Source organism: Symphalangus syndactylus, chromosome 6 (assembly GCF_028878055.3).
Source record: "Symphalangus syndactylus isolate Jambi chromosome 6, NHGRI_mSymSyn1-v2.1_pri, whole genome shotgun sequence".
In the NCBI taxonomy this organism is placed as follows: domain Eukaryota; kingdom Metazoa; phylum Chordata; class Mammalia; order Primates; family Hylobatidae; genus Symphalangus; species Symphalangus syndactylus.
In genome coordinates this window covers 29,729,110-29,749,931 of record NC_072428.2, presented here as the reverse complement: position 1 = coordinate 29,749,931, position 20,822 = coordinate 29,729,110, and the positions used below count along the sequence as shown (strand labels likewise).

General features: G+C 36.7%; 1 protein-coding gene across 2 annotated transcripts in view; it reads left to right on the top strand.

The window, feature by feature from the left end:
- ANO3 (anoctamin 3) overlaps positions 1 to 20,822 on the top strand; it is a 471,431-nt gene that overhangs the window by 428,216 nt on the left and 22,393 nt on the right. For both annotated transcript variants that reach the window (XM_055282105.1, XM_055282106.2), the window contains 4 exons: positions 3,625 to 3,661; positions 13,795 to 13,906; positions 14,602 to 14,659; positions 18,753 to 18,850. In XM_055282105.1, coding sequence (XP_055138080.1) covers positions 3,625 to 3,661; positions 13,795 to 13,906; positions 14,602 to 14,659; positions 18,753 to 18,850 — 305 coding nt within the window. The remainder of the gene's footprint in view (positions 1 to 3,624; positions 3,662 to 13,794; positions 13,907 to 14,601; positions 14,660 to 18,752; positions 18,851 to 20,822) is intronic.

The following is a 20,822-nucleotide window of genomic DNA, read 5'->3' as shown; positions in this document are numbered from 1 at the left end:
TGGATCAAAGGGTTGGACCATGCATCTTAACCAAGAAAAGAGGTAATGTCAAACGACTCATCTCATAAGAGGATTGGCTTTTTAATAAATGTATTTGTCTAGTTTGTTCATGTCTATGTCCATAGTTTCTAGAAATTCAGACAAGTAGATTACTGGGAAAGGGCAGGCTCTTTTCAATTCTGCAAAAGCTTGGAGTTTATTTTCACAGTGAAGGCTGAATTATGGGGCTATGACTAAAAGAGAAAAGGTTCTAAAACCCATGTAGAACTGCCTAATATGCCCCCTCACAATAACCATGTCCTTTTCCTGCCTTTGCTGTTCTTTTTCTCCAAAACTGGTTTTTGCATAACACCCCAAACAAGGCATTACTAGGAAGATGATGAAGTCTTAGCTGAGAATGAATTCTAAAATTCTTACCATGGCCTACTGTGCACTGAGAAAGTGTTTCCCTGTGAGCTCTCAATGACTCATCTCTTACTACTTCACTGTCTTATTGCTGCCACTCCTTTCTCTCTAACTTCTCTGCTCTTCATGAAATACATCAAGTCCGTGCCAGTCTCAGAGCATTGGCATTCCCATTTCTGTGTCTCAAAGGTACTTAGCTGAGATTTCTGCTTGGCTCCCTCCCTCACTGCATGCACTTCTCTGCTCAGATGCTACCCTCTTGAAGAGGCTTTTCTGAATATTCTATAAAATAGTACTCTGTGTCTACCAAAACTCTCTATCCACTCTGCCTGCTGTATTTTCCCTCAGAGCACTTTTCACCTCCTGACCAATTACATATTTATCTGCCATTTATCTCTACCCACTGAAATTTGAGTTCCATGAAAGTAGAGATTATGTCTTTTTGATTCAGGTTTGTTTGGTTTCTAAAACACTGACTGATGCACTAGAAATTTATCATGAATATAGTAACCTAATTAATGTATATGAATAAGAGAATTTCAGCTTACTAAATGCATAAGTGGCTGATTTTTTCAAGTATAGGTTTTCCAACATGTTGTCATGTGTGGGTATGTGTGTGTATCAGGTAGGGCCCGGAATAGTTATCCCTGAAGCCCTTTATCCTCTTCCCCAACAAGCACGTACTCATTCCACTTTACACAATCACACACACATGCACACACTCACAGCTTGCATGTACTGCCAAAGCGATTGCTGCCAGACACCATACAGTTGGATATATTTAAATCATTATTTATTTTTATAATCTGTAGTTTGAGATTTAACAATTCACTGTGCTTGAACTGATTTTGTGGCTCATCAGTGATGTTGCCAGTCAGCCATAGCGTTTGGGCCTTGGATGATGCAGGTTTGCAAATACCCCGGAAAGTCTTCCAACAGCATTATGGCATCTTTCGTGATTTATAACTTTCTTCTTAGTGTTATTGTAACCCCCCTAGTGCATCAGTTGCAGATATTTCCATCCTAAGATGCAGAGTGGCTCCATGTGCTAGATACTAAGACAAAAATTTGAATAGGACTGGGCGTGGTGGCTTATGTCTGTAATCCTAGCACTTTGAGAGGCCGGGGCAGATGAGGAATTGGAGACCAGCCTGGGCAACATGCCCAAAAGCCATCTCTGGGAAAAAGAAAAAAAAAAAGAAAGAAAATGAGCCAGGCGTCATGGTGGTGTGTACCTGTGGTTACAGCTACTTGGGAAGCTGAGGTGGGAGGATCGCCTGAGCCCAGGAAGCTGAGGATGCAGTGAGCCGTGATAATGCCATTGCACTCCAGCCTGGGCTTTAGAGTGAGACCTTGTTTCGAAAATAAATAAACAGTTAAAAATGAAATGGTTTATGTGACAAGGCACGATGTAGGTGGTGCTAGACAGCCATGATAGTCAGTCCTGACTTTGCTACTTGCTCAGTAGTGTTGTCTCACTACTAAGGTGCCTGACATTCTATGACTTAGTTTCTTCTTCTGTAAAATGGGGATCATTATACCTACTTAACAAAGTTATTGTTAAGGAATAATAAAATATGTAAAGCACTGTTTGGCACAAGCCAAATGGCAATTATTTAACTAGAACTAACTTTCAGCCCCCACAAAGGGACTCAACTCAATGCTAGAGGCATAGTGGGTGCTCAAGTACTATTTTTTTGGGCGATTGAATCTATCATATTATACTCCTGGGAGACCCTGCTATGATTATCTCACTTAATAAATAGGACATGAAAAAGTCCTTGTTATAGTAGGAATCACTTGGTGTTCATGAATTCACAGTAATCTTATCTTAAAATTTGAAAATTATAGTTTGTGTATAGCTAAAACAAAAACAAAGACAAAAAACCTGCACTAGGAGGAGAATGAGAGTATTGTACTCAGTGTAATCTTTCTGTCTCCAGATAACACTTTAACTCTTAGGAAGGGGCAGATTTGAATCACAGCTAAGATGAGTAATCACAATCATTTTACTGAAAGAACTGTCAGAGAAGGTGAACAACTTTTAATATGTCCAGACGTATGCCTTTTAATTTTTTGTGCCAACAGGCAAGGTTATTGGAAATGATAATCCAAACAATTTTTTATTGAATTATGTGGTTATGATGTAATATTCACATGCACATACATATACCCACAAGTACTTCTGTCTATAGCGAATACTTTCCCAGCTATATTTACCTGGAATATTGTGAGATGTATGCCCTTTCCTTGAGTGTATGTAAATATTGGTCCGAGTATATAGGAGAAGGGAAAAGATGGCAGAAGAGGAAAAGTATTATCAGAAAAATCAATTGTGACTTACAGATTCAACAGATTTGACTTACGCATCTGTTTTAAATAACTACAAAAACAATTTTGTTTTTTACAAATACAAATTATATGGTTTTTTGTCATAGTTTAGAAATTTCTTTATCAGTAGGACAGAATTCAAACTTTCACTTCGCCTTCCAGTGTAGTAAAAAAACTATAATTTTTTTTAATTTTTAATTTTTATTTTTTTATTTTTTTTTATTTTTATTTCTTTTTTATTTTTGAGACGGAGTCTCACTCTCGCCCAGGCTGGAGTGTGGTGGCATGATCTCCGCTCACTGCAAGCTCCGCCTCCTGGGTTCACGCCATTCTCCTGCCTGTAGCTGGGACTACAGGCGGCCGCCAACACGCCCGGCTAATTTTTTGTACTTTTAGTAGAGACGGGGTTTCACCATATTAGCCAGCATGGTCTCGATCTTCTGACTTCGTGATCGCCCGCCTAGGCCTCCCAAAGTGCTGGGATTACAGGCGTGAGCCACCGCGCTCGGCCAAAAAACTCTAATTTTGAGCTCAAATCTCAGCTCAGCCATTGATTAGCTGAATGACTTTTAGGGACTTTTTCTCATTTCTTGATTTACAAAATGAAAACGAAGATAGCTAGAAGAAAAGACTCGTTATAGATTACAAGTGTATCTACACACACATATATGTGCAAGTGCAAACACATTTACGTTCACATATATATCAGTTTCATTCCTGTATGTATATATAAAGCCTTACATACTAAGCTTCAATAAATGTTTCTATTTAATGTAAAATGTAACCACTGTATAACATTACATTATAGATGTTTCTTCAAATAGTGTAAATACCAGCCTTTTCCAAAAGAGAAGAATAATGTTCACTGTGTATTCTCTTTTATTACAGGCTTATGAAAAAATTGCTTACCTCCTCACCAATTTAGGTAAGTCCATTTTTCTTACTTCACTCCTTAGTCAGAAAATAACATATGGGCATGTCAGTCTGTAGTTACTTTATGTAATGTAGCATTTTAATAAGGGCAATTATTTAAGTATTCACCAATAAAAGGAGAGGGGTAGTATAGGAAGTTGGTCCATATTGAATAACAATAGAGAGACAATGCATCTAGTTACAAAATATTTTTACTAGAAATCAGCACTCCTAGTTCTTCCTACTTAGGAGTGCTCGCTTCTCCAACTTTTCAGTTCTTGGGGTTTTTCCTCAATATTTATTTTTTATCAAAGTATTATACTACATGTACACTTTTTAAAAGCCAAAACAGTATTAAGAGATTTACAATGAAAACCAGTCCTTTACCACATCACCCATTCCTATTTTCTATACCAAAGTAACTAGTTTTTAACTTTTTTTTTTTTTTTTTTTGAGATGGAGCCTTGCTCAGTCACCCAGACTGGAGTGCGGTGGTGACGTGATCTCACTGCAAGCTCCACCTCCCAGGTTCACGCCATTCTCCGGCCTCAGCCTCCCGAGTAGCTGGGACCGCAGGCGCCTGCCACCACGTCCGGCTAATTTTTTGTATTTTTAGTAGAGACGGCTTTCACCGTGTTAGCCAGGATGGTCTCAATCTCCTGACCTCGTGATCAGCCCGCCTCGGCCTCCCAAAGGGCTGGGATTACAGGCATGAGCCACCGCATCTGGCTACTTTTTAACATTTTTATCTGTTTATTTTGTTATTTCCCACCATATTTCCATGTAATATCGTTCCATTGCCATTACTGGATTTTATCTTTTGATAGCTATTGCCTTCCCTTTATAAAAGTATGAATTATTAAGACTTAGCTCTTAATGTTCCCTGCAGTGCCCTGTCCCCCCACACTCCATCTTTCATTATCTGATAAACACAGTTATTTCTCCTCCTTCCAAGGTGGATATATCAGCATTTTTAGCCAAATTAATCGTTAGTCTTCACATCATTATGTCTCTAAACTATTTTCATACCTACAGCATGGTATATTCTATAATTGTGTATGCTTTTTATACCACTTCTGTATTTTTTAAGCTAATAATGGCACCTTTTTTGCTTAGTTTTTTACATACTTTTCTTAATTTATCCCAAAGGTTTTGCCAAGACTCTAAATTTTCTCTCAATATATTCAAACACATCAAGTATTACACAAACTTGATTTTCTTCTTTGAGTTGCCCTCTCAAGCTGTCTCCTCCAAACTAGATGGGTTATTTTCTACGCTTGTAGCCAGCTGCATCTAGACTTACTTTCATAAGCACTCTGGGAATTCCTTTTATATTTTTCTATAATTTGGATACTACTTACTAAATCCTATGTCTTATTCCTTCTTGGCTCAGTTCCTTATTTTGCTACTTGTAAGTAAGTTTCTTAAAACTTTGTATATCTGAAAATGTCTCTATTCTAGCCTCAAACTTGATATTCATGTTCCTGGGTATGAAACTCTATGTTAGAAATATGCCCCTTTGAATTTTGAAGAAACTTCATTTTCTTCTGAATTCCAGCATTGTTACTGAGAGCTCTGCTACCATTCTGATTTGCAGTCCTTTGTATAGGACCTGTTTTGATTTTTTTTATTTGTTTATACTCTAGGATAATTTTGAATCTTTTTTCATTTTGAGATTTCACAATGATGTACTTTGGTGAAAACCTTTTATCATTTGTTATGCTGGATACTTAGTGCCTCCCATCAATATTGATATCCATTGTGTCCTGTGGGAAGCAGACACTGAGATGGAGTTTGTAATGCAAGAGATTTCTTAGGGGAAAACCCTGAGGAAAGGAGCAGGACTGGATAAGGAGAGCCTCAGACAACAATGCAGATCTGATGGTTTTAACCAATCCAATGGAGAGCTCTAGAATAAATATTTCAAATAAAGATTTAGAGGATTCCAACATTGGGTATAATTGAGTATAACTGGCCAAGACCTAGTACCCCTGTCATTCTGAGTCACTGGGTGGTTGTTGCCTGGGAAGAGCAAGACCTTGGCATGAAAGCTGAGGCATAGGATGAGGGAGGAAACAGCTGGAGGCTGTCAGCTGACTGTACTCCTTGCAGCTGAACAGCAAGTTCTTACTGAAGGGAAATCCTAGTGGCAAACCACTGCTGCCATAATCTGAAAACTCAGAAACTTCACTTCCAGGAGATTTTTGTATATTCTTTGTTCAATAATTTGCTCCTTTTAGAAATCTTTCTGAAACTCTTTATATTCAGATGTTTGTTATCATATTCAATAGTTAATTTTTTTTCTTCATTTTCTATGATTTTTGTTGGGATTTCTTCAAGATGACCTCAACTTTATCTTCCAAGTATTCTCCTGAATGTTTTATATTGGCTCGTGCTTTACATTTTCTAGAGTTATTTCCTGTTCTCTGAATGTCCTTTTTCTATGTCATCCAGTTCCAGCTTTACAGATGCAGTCTCTTAAGTAGGCAATATAATGTAATTGTTAAGAATATCGGTTCTAGAGTGAGAATGCATGAGTTGAAATCTTTGCACCATAACTTACAACATTATCAGTAGTTGCACAGTAATAATCAATTATTTTATTATCTTGGTTTCTCAAATTATATATATGTATTATATATATGTGTATATATGTAATATGTATGTGTGTATATATGTGTGTGTATATGTGTGTGTATATGTGTGTGTGTGTGTGTATATATATATATATATACACACAAGGAGATAGTGTCTGTGCTCTGGAGCTAACATTGGAGAAACAATGTTTTGAAAGGGGAAGACAGCAGGCTTTGGAGTTGGATATAGCAATGAACATTAGGATTGCCCCATCATGACTGTATAACTATCAGCAGCTTTTTCCTCTCCCTGTTCTCTCTTCTTCATCTCCCCTCCTTCTTCTCTTCCTCCTCTTTCTCCTCCCTCTGCTTCTCCTTCTTCTTTACTTTTTGGGTCTTCGTTTCCTCACTGGTAAAATGACAATAATAATAGTTCCTATTTCACCATTGTTGTAGGTTGGCTGCCTGACACATGACAAGTGTTCAGCAAATAGCAATGATCCAGTTAATTGTTCTTTAAACCCTCTGAGCTGCATTTTCTTCAGTTGGGTAACGAAGCACTAGCTCTGTTCCTTACATTCATTTGCTTTTAAAGTACCCTATACCCAGGATTGAAGCAAGCCTAAGGAGAATGACTTGGGAAAATCATAATTAATAGTAGGAAACAGAACAGTTATTTGTGCTAAGTACCAAGAAATGTCAAAGTTTTCACTTGATATTTGCTTTTTTCCTCTATAACTCAGTGATGATTTATGTCTGTTGATTCATCAGTTAACTAATGGACTATATTAGTTTAAATAATAAAAATATTGAGAGTTTGATTAAAATAATAGAATCGTGTGTGTGTGTGTGTGTGTGTGTGCCTGACATTATATTCTGTTTAATTTTTGGCTGTGCTAATTTGTGCTTCAAAATACAAGTGAAAAATTGAGTTTTACTTCTCAGAAGAGGTCATGTGCTATTTAAAGAATTTTTTAAAACTTTCTGTTTCTTGATTTATTTTTTCCAAATATTTTCAAAAACCACAAAGCAAAAAATATAAAGCTTAAACTCTATTACATTTGTTTTTTAACATGGGAAAAATTAAAAGCATTTACTTCAAAGTGACTTTTTTGAACTTTGGTTTCCCGGTGTTGAGAATTAGATCAGGATGGCTGTTAATTGTTCTTAATAATGCACTGTCTATATTAAAGATACATTGGGATTAGAAGGAACAATTAAGCCAACTAATGAAAAGAGTTTTGACTTTGTCAAACAGAGGTCAAAACTACCTCACAGTTTTACAACCATAACACATAGTAACTTCCTACCATACACACTATTAATTCCAAGGAACAGAGAAATTAACAGTAAAAAGCAAGGACTAATTACCTTACTGGGTGACTGCATCTCATAACTAGCTTTTCATCCATAACTAGCTTCATTAGGGAAAAAGTAAGAGATATTTTGGCCAGAAATATGTTATCCTAGAAACAGCGCCTATATCCTTAGTGTTGAGGATTTGATTCCTCCTCTCAGTTAAAAGCCAATTCAAAATGATCCACAGCATGCTATATTTGTGAATGGCATGGTGTTGAAAAATAAAAGTTTTCTTCCTGGCAGCATAGACCCTAGGTTAAACCTCAAAGTTGTCATCATTGCAGTAACTTCCATTGTTTCAGTTGTCTCTTGCCACATAGCCATTTACTCCAAACTTAGTAGCTCAGGACAACAACTTGTTATTTTTAATGATCCCGCAATTTAAATTAGCCCCTGCTATGTGATTTTTCTGCTCCATGTGCCATCTGCTGGAGCTGGTGTGTAAGAGGGCCTCTTCAGTCACGTGTGTTTCCTCATAAGGAATTATTGGAATAGCTGGTGTCTTCAGCCTTCTTCTCCTCTGTGCCTCTACCTGACTAGCTTGCTTATAGCAGCATAATAGGATGTCTTACATGTCAACCGGCTTCCAGGAAGACAAGCCCCTATACACAAGTGCTTATCTAGCTTCTGCTTGCATTTTACTTGCATATCCAATCTCCTCTTGGTGAAGGCAAGTCAGAGTCAAGGTTGGAGGCAACTACGCTAGGGTATGTATACTTGGAGGAGTAGTTCACTGTGGACACCAGTTTAACTGCTACCAGGGTAACAATCCTCCACTTCTAGCAAAATGCCATTCTGCTGGGAATATTGTAGTCTTCATCAGAATAGGTAAAGCAACTGAACAGCACTCAACATGTCTCCAACTGGGTATATAACCTTACTACCATTTAGAATGATTTCTCCCAGTAAAATCATAGTAATCTTTTCTGATATCAGAGCTCGCCTCTGTGAAACCTTTGTTGACTTCTCAATCCTTCACTCTACAATGTTCCTTTAGCTGTTTGTGATTCCTTTCATTACTGCATCTATTACATTATTCTTATCTATCTGTCTGTCTATCTATCTATCTATCTATCTATCTATCTATCTATCTATCTATCTGTTTACTTTCTTTACAAGACTAAAAAATTCTTACGGCCAAGAATTGAATGTACTTACTTCTGATTCTTTCAATCCTTAGGTACAAAGTTTGGCATGCATTCATCCATAAAAGAAATATGTATGGAGGACCTAATATTTTAGACAATGTGATAGGGAGACGGACCATTAGACTATCAAGATGCATTATTCCTTTAATAAACTGTTGAATTAAACCTGCTATTTTTTTTTTTTCTTTTGAGGCAGAGTTTCACTCTTGTTGCCCAGGCTGGAAGGCAATGGTGCAATCTCAACTCACTGCAACCTCTGCCTCTCAGATTCAAGCAATTCTCTTGCCTCAGCTTCCCGAGTAGCTGGGATTACAGGCTTGCACCACCACGCCTGGCTAATTTTGTATTTTTAGTAGAGACGGGGGTTTCTCCATGTTGGTCAGGCTGGTCTCGAACTGCCAACCTCAGGTGATCTGCCTGCCTTGGCCTCCCAAAGTGCTGGTACAACAGGCATGAGCCACTGCACCAGGCCTAAATCTGCTATATTTTATTTAGGAATTTCCAATGGGATTTTAAGTAAAAATAGTTTGTAGATTTTTACTTGCGCTGTCCTTGAAGGGTTTTAGTGTCAGAAATTATGCAAATCTCACAAATAACAAGAAGATATGTTCAGTCTCCATCATCATAGTGTAGATAGTATCAAGTCTGTTCCAGTATGAAATAGCAGCCCAGTAAACACTTGTCAGAAGAGTGGTTGAAAAATTAATAATAATAAGTACATCAAGAATGGCCCACAAATAAATGTGTTGAATATAACATTTAGAGGTATGTGGTTCTCCTTATATAATTAAGAATTGTAAAAAACAGAGTTTAAAACTTTAATTTTATTGACAATGTTTTAAAGTATTATTTGTCTTCACTGGCATTTCTCACAGGACAATTTGGAGCACTTCACATCTTCAGTTTGGCTTCTCATAGAAGGGTCACTTTAGTTGGCCACATAGATTCCTTAATTATTGTCACTTGACATTAATCAGGAAAACATGAACTTTCAGAGAAAGTCTTATTTTGGAAGGATGAAGTCTATTACTAAATCCTGTTTTAGGATATCCAAACTATCCAAACACTTTTCTTGTGTACATGTAGCTTTTATTATCACACAGTTTTATAAAAAACAGTTTATAAGGCATTTAGATAATTACATACTTTCTGGTTTGTTACAGGCCTAACCACTCCTTATCATATTAAACCAAAACTCTCTGCCCCTCATGGTTAAGTTTTTGGGCTTTGAAGGCATTTAGCCTTATGCCACTAGACTTAGTCGAGATATAGTTTTCTTTTCTTTTATTACATTGTTGAGTGAGGAATTTTGTGGTAAATTTATAAATGAAAGTGGGTTATAGTGTCCTTGCATTGGCCTTGTTATGCTCTGCTGTATTAAGTCAATATTACGTTAATCTCACCAAGCAAGTTGAATTATTTTAATTATTTTATATTTTCTGAAACATACAAAAGGCAAATTGGTTATTTAATTAGGGTTTCATAGAATCAACCCATGTGACTATTCAGGCATTATGTCATTCTGAGATAGATATTTACTTTTTTTTTTTTTTTTAGTTAATGCACTGGTAATTAGTTTTTTGAAGAGTACCTACTTATTTTTGAGCCATTTTTTGAAAAGTCCTATTTGTGTAGGTAATTGTTTATTATATATAAATGTTTTAACTTGTCAATTGAAAATTATTGATAGGATGTTTAGTAATGTTAATCTCTTCAGTACAGTGTTATACATCTTTTATTTGGGGTGGTGGAGTCTTCTGTCTTTTTTCATAACTAGACTTCATAAATGTTAGTCAATATTACATGTTCAAGAATCATTCTATTTTATTGAAGATTTTAAAACATTTTATTGTTTATTTTTGTTCTTTCATTTTATTTTATTTCTGTTTATTGTTCTTGTAGCTTTGAAGGAAAAGCTAAAATATTTACTTCTATATAAGGCAATATTTATACATTAAAAATAAATAAAATAGTGAGAATCATGATCAATATAACAAATAGAGAAGAAAAGATGAAAGAAATCATTAAACAAATTTTAAAAAGTGTGTTTGTATTTATATCCAGACCTACTCATCCATCCATCTATCTTTCAATTATCTATGAGAATAATTGCCATTTGAAAACTGGGACACAGATTGAACTTCAAAAAATAAAATCCAGCTAGATGATAATGAAAAGAAACACAACTAAATTTAAAAAGCTGAAAAATGACTGACACTTGAGGAGTAAGAGCACATATATCAAGAAAATAGTAACAATAAAATCAAATGTCATCAGGTTAATATTAGGGAAACTAGAGGCAAAGAGGAATACTGCATACTAGTAAATGAACTAACATGTCAGTATAATAATCATGATCTCTATGCATCTTTAAAAAGCTTTAAAATATAGATAGCAAAAAAATGATAGAAAAGAACTGAAAAATCCATAGTCAAGACATAAGTAAATATATACAGTATTTAGGCCGAGCGTGGTGGTTCACGCCTGTGATCTCAGCACTTTGGGAGGCCGAGGCAGGCGGATCACTTGAGGTCAGGAGTTCAAAACCAGCCTGGCCAATATGGTGAAACCCCGTCCCTACTAAAAATACCTCCCCACCAAAAAAAATTAGCCAAGCATGGTGTCAGGTGCCTGTAATCCCAGCTACTCGGGAGGCTGAAGCAGGAGAATCACTCGAACCCGGGAGGTGGAGGTTGCAGTGAGCCAAGATTGCCATGCTACAATCCAGCCTGGGAGACAGAGTGAGACTCCATCTCAAGGAAAAAAAAAAAAAAGATACACAGTGTTTGACTATCATATCTGACAACCTTAGGAGATACACCTAATGCTAAATGACGAGTTAATGGGTGCAGGAAATCAACATGGCACATGGATACATATGTAACAAACCTGCACATTGTGCACATGTACCCTAAAACCCTAAAGTATAATAAAAAAATAAAAAAAATAAAAAAAAATAAAAAAATTATGTACAAACCAGACCGGATGTGGTGACTCACTCTTGTAATCCTAGCACTTTGGGAGGCTGAGGTGGGCAGATCACCTGCAGTCAGGAGTTCGAGACCAGCCTGGCCAACATGTTGAAACCCCGTCTCTACCAAAAAATACAAAAATTAGCCAGGCGTGGTGGCACGTGCCTGTAATCCCAGCTACTCAGGAGGCTGAGGCAGAAGAATCACTTGAACCTGGGAGGCAGAGGTTGTAGTGAGCCAAGATTGTGCCATTGTAGTCCAGCCCGGGCAACAGAGTGAGACTCCATCTCAAGAAAAAGAAAAAAAAAAAAAAATATATATATATATATAACATATGTTTTATATATAAACATAAAAATATGTTTATATATAACATATATTTATATATATTTATATACATATATTTATATATAAATATATATAAATATATGTTATATATAAATATATATAAATATATGTTATATATGTAAAATATATGTCTGTCTCTATATATGTACACACACACACACATACACACACACACACACACACACAAACCATATGCCCAACAGGAGCACAAATATTATTTTCAGGCACTTGATACATTGACAAAACTTATCCACACAATTTAGCCACAAATGACATCACAACTTTTTGCCTCAAAGCAGAAATCAGGCAGGACACATTTGTGGACAAGCTGAAATAAAATTAGAAATGAAGAACCAAAACTAATCTACACAATAAAAATTACCTAAAAATCTACATCCTCTTTTCTAAATAAGTTTTGTGTTAATGAACTAAATTTATAAACTAGAGAGAAACAACGGTGAAAGCATGACATGTCAAAACCTGTGGGGACAGGTTCTTACTGACTGTTCTTACTGAGGCACACTTGCCAGTCACCTTCTGAGTGGCCCATGGACCCTTCCTACTTTTGGGCAACTACCACCTTTGGACTTGGAGTTCCCCAGGACCTATTCCTTCCTCCTTCCATGTGATTGGGCTAGTGCATATGTTGGCATATGTTTTCCTTAAATGAGATCCTATCTATTTTCCATCTTTATTGAATTCTTCAATTACATTGAAATATATGTTAGATGAGACATATCTATTTTCTATCACTCATTTGAGTACTAGATAGGAGCTAAGGCTGCAGTACAGGCAGTCCTTATTTTTTTTCTTTTAAGCATTATAAAACCATAAGATGTTAGAGTTGACAGGGTTTTTAGAAATCATCTTATCTAAATCCCTTATTCTACAGATAACCAAACTGACTGCAAAAAAAGTGAAGAGACCTGCCTGAGGTTACCTGCCAGCCAGGTGTAAGGCTGAGATAAGAGCTCAGCTCTCCTGACTGATATAGCCCTCTTTTCTCTTTACCATTCCACTTCTGTCTGTACACAAAATATTCATTCTTCAGAGAACTCTGTGGACAGTTTAGGCCCTTATATTGAGTGTAGCCAGTTTGAGTGAATGATTGATCCATTATGTATGGTTACTGCTATGTGATGATAGCAGAGACTCCTGAAAATCTTTATGTATTAATAACATAATTTTGTAGCTGTGGGGAAAGTCTAAAGATTATCTTATGAAGTCCTTTCATCAAATGTGAACAGTAGATATTATCATTCACATTTTACAGACACAGATGCTAGAAATCAGCAAAACTAAGTGCCTCATAGAACTAAAAAACTTGGCGAGACATGTTGGCTCACGCCTGTAATACTAGCACTTTGGGAGGCTGAGGCCGGCAGATCACCTGAGGTCAGGAGTTCGAGACCACCCTGGCGAACATGGTGAAACCCCCACTTCTACTAAAAATACAAAAAATTAGCCAGGCATGGTGGCAGGCGCTTATAATCCCAGCTACTTGGGAGGCTGAGCCAGAAGAATTGCTTGAACCTGGGAGGCACAGGTTGCAGTGAGCCAAGATTGTGCCACTGTACTCCAGCCTGGCCAACAGAAAGTGAGACTCCATCTCCAAAAATAAATAAATTAATTAATTAATTAAATTAAAAAAACAAACTTGAACTTGGGGTTTCTGCCTCCATGTCCAGAGTCTTGATATTCACCTCACCTCACCTGTGTCAATGCAACCTGTGTTCCTTTTAGAATATCCTCGAACAGAATCTGAGTGGGAAAACAGCTTTGCCCTGAAGATGTTCCTCTTCCAGTTTGTCAATTTAAACAGTTCCATCTTCTATATTGCTTTCTTTTTGGGGAGGTAAGTCAACTTTTTGTACATTATCTTCACAGAGTGAAAAACACAGTCAATAGTTTAATTGACGATTACTGTTCTTACTCAAATGATTTCTGACAGCCACCAGCAGTTAAAGTTGGCACAAAAAAATACAACCTATTTGCTGCATTTGAGTTGAATTATGTCTGTTTCATCATCAGTAACAATTTTGTTAAAGAAGCAAAGAATTTTTGTGCGACCTTGGGTTATAATTCCTTAATGTGGAAACCTCTTCTACCTATTATCTTAACATTTTTCCACCTTTAATGCAAAATATGAAAAAAGCAGCATATTAAACTAATGATTCTGCTTTGCCATATGCTTAACACTCCATCCAATGCCATGGAAACATACGGAAGACAGAAACATTTTGGATCAAACAATGCAGCACATTACTGTAATAGTCATTAACTAGGTCAACAAAACATTAAGACTCTCTATGTGAGGGTCGGAAATGTCATCCAGTTAGTTTGTCTGTACTTTCTTGACCCATTAGTTCACGCATCACTTTTTCCTTTGTAAGTCAGATACTTTGATGTTTAAAATAGCAGAAGTCAACTGGGGACAGATTGCACCAGTGAACATTTATGTCTACCCACACATGCACTCGTCGTGATGCCTTAGTAGATGCTCTTCAGTGAACCCCACTTAAATGCTAATGAATTAAAATGTCTTTACAGATTCGTAGGCCACCCAGGAAAATACAATAAACTTTTTGACCGGTGGAGACTGGAGGAAGTAAGTAACTTAGGGAGTGTGGGTGCAGGAATGGACATGGATATGGGCCAGTTACTGTGGGAGGAAGGGAGCTGAAGAGAAGTTCAGGGAAGTATATGGATATTGAAGACGACACATTGTTCAGAAAGGAAGCAACTACATCCTTTCAAAAAAAGGGGGTGAACTGAAAAGTTAAACCCCAAGATTCTCAACTCAGCTCTCTTTATTTTTTTAATCACATCAAAATTTCTTTTATTTACAGACCCCAGGAATTTAGCTCCAGTAATTTTCCTTTTTTTTTTTTTTTGGAAATTATTATTATTCATTAGGTAAATTTTCAAACTTTTAAATATGGTAGGTTTCCTTTTAGTCCAAAAGACATCATACTGGAAACACCAACATGTAATTATATAAAAGTACCTGCCTAAGACTCGTATTTCTTTATTGATTTACAATATGTATGTTATATGGAAAAACTGCCCAGGAGTAGTATTGCTGGGTTACAGGATAAGCATATTGTATATTTTCACTGAGAATGAGAAATGGGCCTCCAAATGCCACCCCTACCTAGAACTGTATGAGCCTGCTTCTTCAGTATTTAGCCAATGGTAGAATTTTCACTTTTACCAATCTAATAGCCAATGATATTAGTTTCTATAATTATGAATGAGATGGATAATATTTTTCATATTTTTCTTGAGCATTTTATATTTCTGTTCATAGCCTTGAAGAACAGGGCATAGCAATAAAACATAACAAATATTTTATCTTTGGAGACTGACAGTCTATATTCTAATCCTTCCCACCCAGATGCATGATTTAATACCTATAAATCTCAGTTTCTTCTTTTGTAAATTGGTGATAAGAATAGCTATCTTGCCTGGCCCTGTGGCTCACATCTGTAGTCCCAACACTTTAGGAGGCCAAGGCAGGAGGATTGCTTGAGGCCAAGAGTTTGAGACCAGCCTGGGCAAAATGGTGAGACCCTGTCTTTATTTAAAAAATTTAAAAATTAGCCGGGTGTGGTGGCACATGCTTCTAGTCCTAGGTACTCAGGAAGCTGAGGTGGGAAGATCCCTTGAGCCCAGGAGTTCGAGGATGCAGTGAGCCATGATCGTACCACTGCACTCCAGCTTGGGCGAGAGACCAAGACTCTGTCCCTAAACAACAGAAAAAATAAAGAATAGCTATCCCAGTAATACTGGTGATTGGTATATTAAATTAGATTGTGTATGTAAAATAATAGTTATAATTAATGATAGCCATAATTACAAAATTTAAAAAGTGCTATGGTTTGTTTTAGGATATTTGTGAACTGGCTAAGCTAGACTTGTGAATCTTTTACTACAACTATGTAATATCTCACATTAATATTTTATATGAAATCAATATAAAAAAGTTTTTAATTATAGCTAAGATTTATTGAGGGCTTACTCTATGCTAATGTACTCCAGCAATTGTTTCTAAGTGCTCTCTGCATATTAATGCATTTAATCCTCACAGTTCTATTATTATATCCATTTTACAGATCAGGAAACAAAGTCACAGATGTACAGTGCCTGCAATTGCAAATGTAATTTCCCTACAATTGTAGAAACATACACACTGATGAAGTTATGACTTAAATCTTTTCAGTGTAGCTTCAGAGTCTGTGCTCTGAACACTGTGCTTTCCAGCCACGAGTGGGATGGCGTGTAGGTATAATCAAAGACATAATGAAAATTTATTTTGCTGAGAAATTGCTGTCTGATTGCTGGCTCACACTTCTATGTTGGATTTAGAGTAAGCATACTAAAGTAAGTGAAGGAACCTGGGTACTGAAGACTGATAGTTCTTTCTGTCACTTAGCTTTATCATCTACAGAGTGAAGATACCAACAACTACCATGCCGGGTTCTCACAAGGAGTAAGAGAAAAATACATGACAGCATCTAGTTTGGCTTGTCCAGGGTCATATGATTCTGAGTGGTGCAATTGGAATGAATGCCTGTGTCTTCTGCACACTCACTCATGCCCTTTTACACATTCTAAGTATGGGCTTTTTCTACCAAATGAAATTTAGAGTTTTGATAGACTGGCTTTAGTGCAAGGCCACCATTATGTGAATGGACAAACCCACAAAAACTATTGGACCCCCTTGTCTTCCTTATAAATCATAAAGTCATCAAGGCTTAATTTCAATGAAATTATAAATGGCCTGTCTTCCAGCCACCCCACTTTGGCCTATCCTTTGTGGGTAGCGAACCAATCACATGATCCTATGGTCATCTTCTTTTTCCTATCCCACAAAATAATATGTTTGTGTTAAACCCACACTTTAAGGCAGCAAACACATTGGTAAATGGAATTCATCCTTAGTATACTATAAAAGAGCAGTGGATTAGGGAACTGGGGACAAGTGTTTCATTTCCACAGCACCAGTCAACACTGCATGGCCTTGGGCAAGTCAGCTTGCCTCTGAGTCTCTACAAAAATGAAGAGCTTCAGCTTGCAGCTGTGATCTGTGATTTGCCCCCGTAGCTTAATAATTATTCTGCCTCAGTCATTCCAGTGAACCCGTTTATCAGATATATTTGGGAGAGTTCAGGAAATCCTAAATTCATCCTAGAAAAAGAGCTTTGCTTGGATGGGAGAATTTAGACCTCTTCATGCAGTAAGCATGACCATTTGCAAATCCTCTCTCAGGCTCAGATTAGGGAGTCTTAAATTACTGGGCTGGAACAGGAAGAGCAGGCTCTTTGTGTCTTAATTATTTGTTCTCTTTGAAGTTCCGCTAGTACCAATTTGATAGAAATAGAAACTGTGGATCAAAGTCATAGAGAAGACTGTCTTCCTTATGAGCAGGACATGTACCCATTTCTAAAGAAACAGACCCACGCCTTCCCACCCAAATATCTTGAATACTGCAAAGTTTTCAAGTAAAACACATTGGTTGTGATTTTCGTTGAAATCACGTTTTTGTTTGTATGGGTCTCTAATGCTAACTTATTGAAAATCTAAAAAAGCAGAAAAGCACAGAGGAAAGAATAGGATCATACTGACGAATTATTTTTGTGGTCTTGTGTTTATCACTTAAAAATACCTTACAATATATGTAGATACTTCCTCTCCAGGAGGTAGAGTTCAACACCTCCCCACCATCTTGAGAATGGGCTAGACTTAGTGGCTCCCTTCTAAAAAATAGAACAGAAAAAGAGAAAAATGAGCAGTTTTCCAGTGGAAAAAAAATTGGAAAACACTACATTAACCAATTAACATCACCAGTGATGTCATGTGCTTCTCATGTATCCCTGATACGATGTGAAGAAAATAGCACTTCACCTTTGTGATTGGTCTCTCCAAAACACATAACCCTGGTCTAAACATAAGAAAAACCACTAGACAAACTTAGATTGTGGGACATTCCACAGGGTACACATCCAGCAATCTTCAAAACATTTAAAGTTATGAAAAACCGAGAAGCTGTTGAGACCAGAGGAGACTGGGGAGATAGGAAAAATAAATACCACTGGGTATGTGGGGTTGGATCCTGGAGCAGAGAGAGGAAAACTGGTGAAATCCAAAGAGAGCTTTGCATTTAGCTAATTGTAATGCACTAATATCATTTTCTTAGCTTTGTCAAATATACCATGGTCATGTATGGAGCGACAGCTAGAACTGCATAAGGAGTGTATGGGAACTCTGTACTATCTTTGCAAGTTGTCTGTACATCTAAACTTATTCTGAAATAAAAAGGTTATTAAAAACAATATATTATAAACATTATGCCATAGAATTAACTATTTTCTATTACCTGATTGTTAATGGATATATAACATTCCATAGCATTCATTAAATGCGATCATGCCTAACACAGAGCTTGGCAGATAGTAAGTACTCACTAAAAGTTAGATTTGTTGTTATTGCTATTATAATTTTGATCGATATTTCGTTATAATTACTGAAGAATTCCCTCAAGTGCCCTCATACATGCTGTTTCTTTCTTGTTTTTATTTTCTTTATGCACTAGATGGTGTGACCCAGCTTTAAAATTTGCTGTACAATTTAAAGGTGGGCATGTCTGCGCCTACTGGGAAGAAGACCAATATCATTTTTGCTCTTATGTTCTATTTCAGTGTCATCCTAGTGGCTGTTTGATAGACCTCTGCCTCCAGATGGGTGTCATCATGTTTTTGAAGCAAATATGGAACAACTTCATGGAACTGGGATACCCGTGAGCACATTATTTTCAAACTTGCCTTATGTCTAGTTACAAAGAGGAAAGCTAGAGATGGTGTGAGTAGTGCTTAAGAATTTGGTCTTGGTAATCAGACAAATGATGGCTCAATTCCTGTTCTGCTCCTTACGAAATGTCTGCCCATGTGTAAATTAAACCTTTCAGAGCCTGTTTTCACTAAGAATGTATCAACCATATATCTACCTCAAGAACAGCTGTAAGGGTTAAACAGAATAATGAATGTAGAGTAACTTGTTTAATGCATTAAGACACTTGTTACTAGATTGAAAACATGATTGACATTACAGGTTGTATATATAAAAATAATTTTTGGGGGTGTTTCTTTCGCTACCAGCAGACCAAGTTTGTTGTGTAATAAAGACAGCCTTCATTCCTCCCAAAAGTATAAAGCAAAGATCAAATCCTGGATGAGAAGCTTTGTACTCTTTGTTACAACTAAGAAAAAAATGTTAGAACAGGACTGATTGTACTAACATCAAAACAATAGCATTCTATTTTCATTGTTTTAGATGTTTTAGCTGCCTGTGAAATGCTTACAGAGGTGCTGAATGCTCACTTTCACATATATTAAAATACACTTTCTTTTAAAATATGGCAAAATACTGGGTATTTAAAACAATGTAATATTGAAGCTTTGAGTCTAATCAACTAAAAACATGTCTATTTGAATAATTTCCTGACTATTGGGGAAGAACTGGTTAGTTGGTTGATGATATAAGCATCTTGGGGTTATATATCAAATTATATTCTTATTTTTTTTTCTTGTGGTGGTACACATTTTATCAGAACATTCTTGAACAAAGACCTGGGGGTTGTAGAAGTGATATTAACCCTGCAATCTGCTATAAAGTATTGTGTTAATTTACAGGCAGCCTTCAAGCATAGGCTCTGGAATTACCCAGACCTGGTTTAAATTCCTTCTCTCTTCCTTGCTAAATTTGTTTAATATTTCCTTGACATCTCTAAGGCTTTTTTAGTCCATTTATAAAATAGAGTATTTATGAAGATTAACTGAGATGACCCAGTGCTTTTTAAACCTTCATCATAAACGACAGAACCTTTTTGTGAAGAGTTTTATACAGACTTAATATGCAAAACAAATTTAAGCAAATCTCTCCTAAACATAGAGAGAATAGAGGATGGAGGACTGGGGAGCCCAGTTCGTTTGTGGTGTTCTTTCCTATTCTTGGGTCACTTCTTTAAAACTGGGTTTAGGAAACATTGTTTGAAAGAAACAGGAAATTAGGTGTCAAGTGCTTAGCACAGAATGTAACATGCTGTGAGTACTCCATAAGTATCAACAAGATGATGTAGGGGTCATTGCAGTATAAAAAAAGTTGTTTCTTTTTATTATCACTACTCATGGACTGCTACACTTGGTGCACTTTAGACAGGACATTTTCATTATGGCCTTGCGCTAGGGGTCAGTCTGGATCACATATATCAAATCCTAAGGGCACCATGACACACCCTACCCTTCCCGATATCTAGGCAAAGGCTTTGTTAAAGAAAATTGAGCAGGAGTAGACCAGCCATTAAAGCAAAACTCTTGTAAACCACAATTGTCTTTCTTCAAGCAAAACTTTAAACAGAACCTAAATACATATAATAGAAACAAGCAGATCGCCTCAACTCTTATCTCCAGCCCCTTTTTCACCTTCATGAGGCTCTGGAGGCAACCTCCACTGCCTGACGTTTGTTCTCTGGTTGCTCCTCCAACTGCCACTTAGGTTCCATGATTAAAATTGAGAGTTGGGTACTGTTCACCGAGTCCTGTAAAATTCACCTTGTCCTGGAGGTAATTTTCATTGAACTCTTAAATAATTCATTACCCAGAAGGCCACAATGTGTGCATACCAGGACATTTCTGAGTCACATAATTCCAAGATTGTACTTGGGCTAAGAAAACAGTATTGTTACTTCCTTTCCAGGTGTGAGAAATGGACTC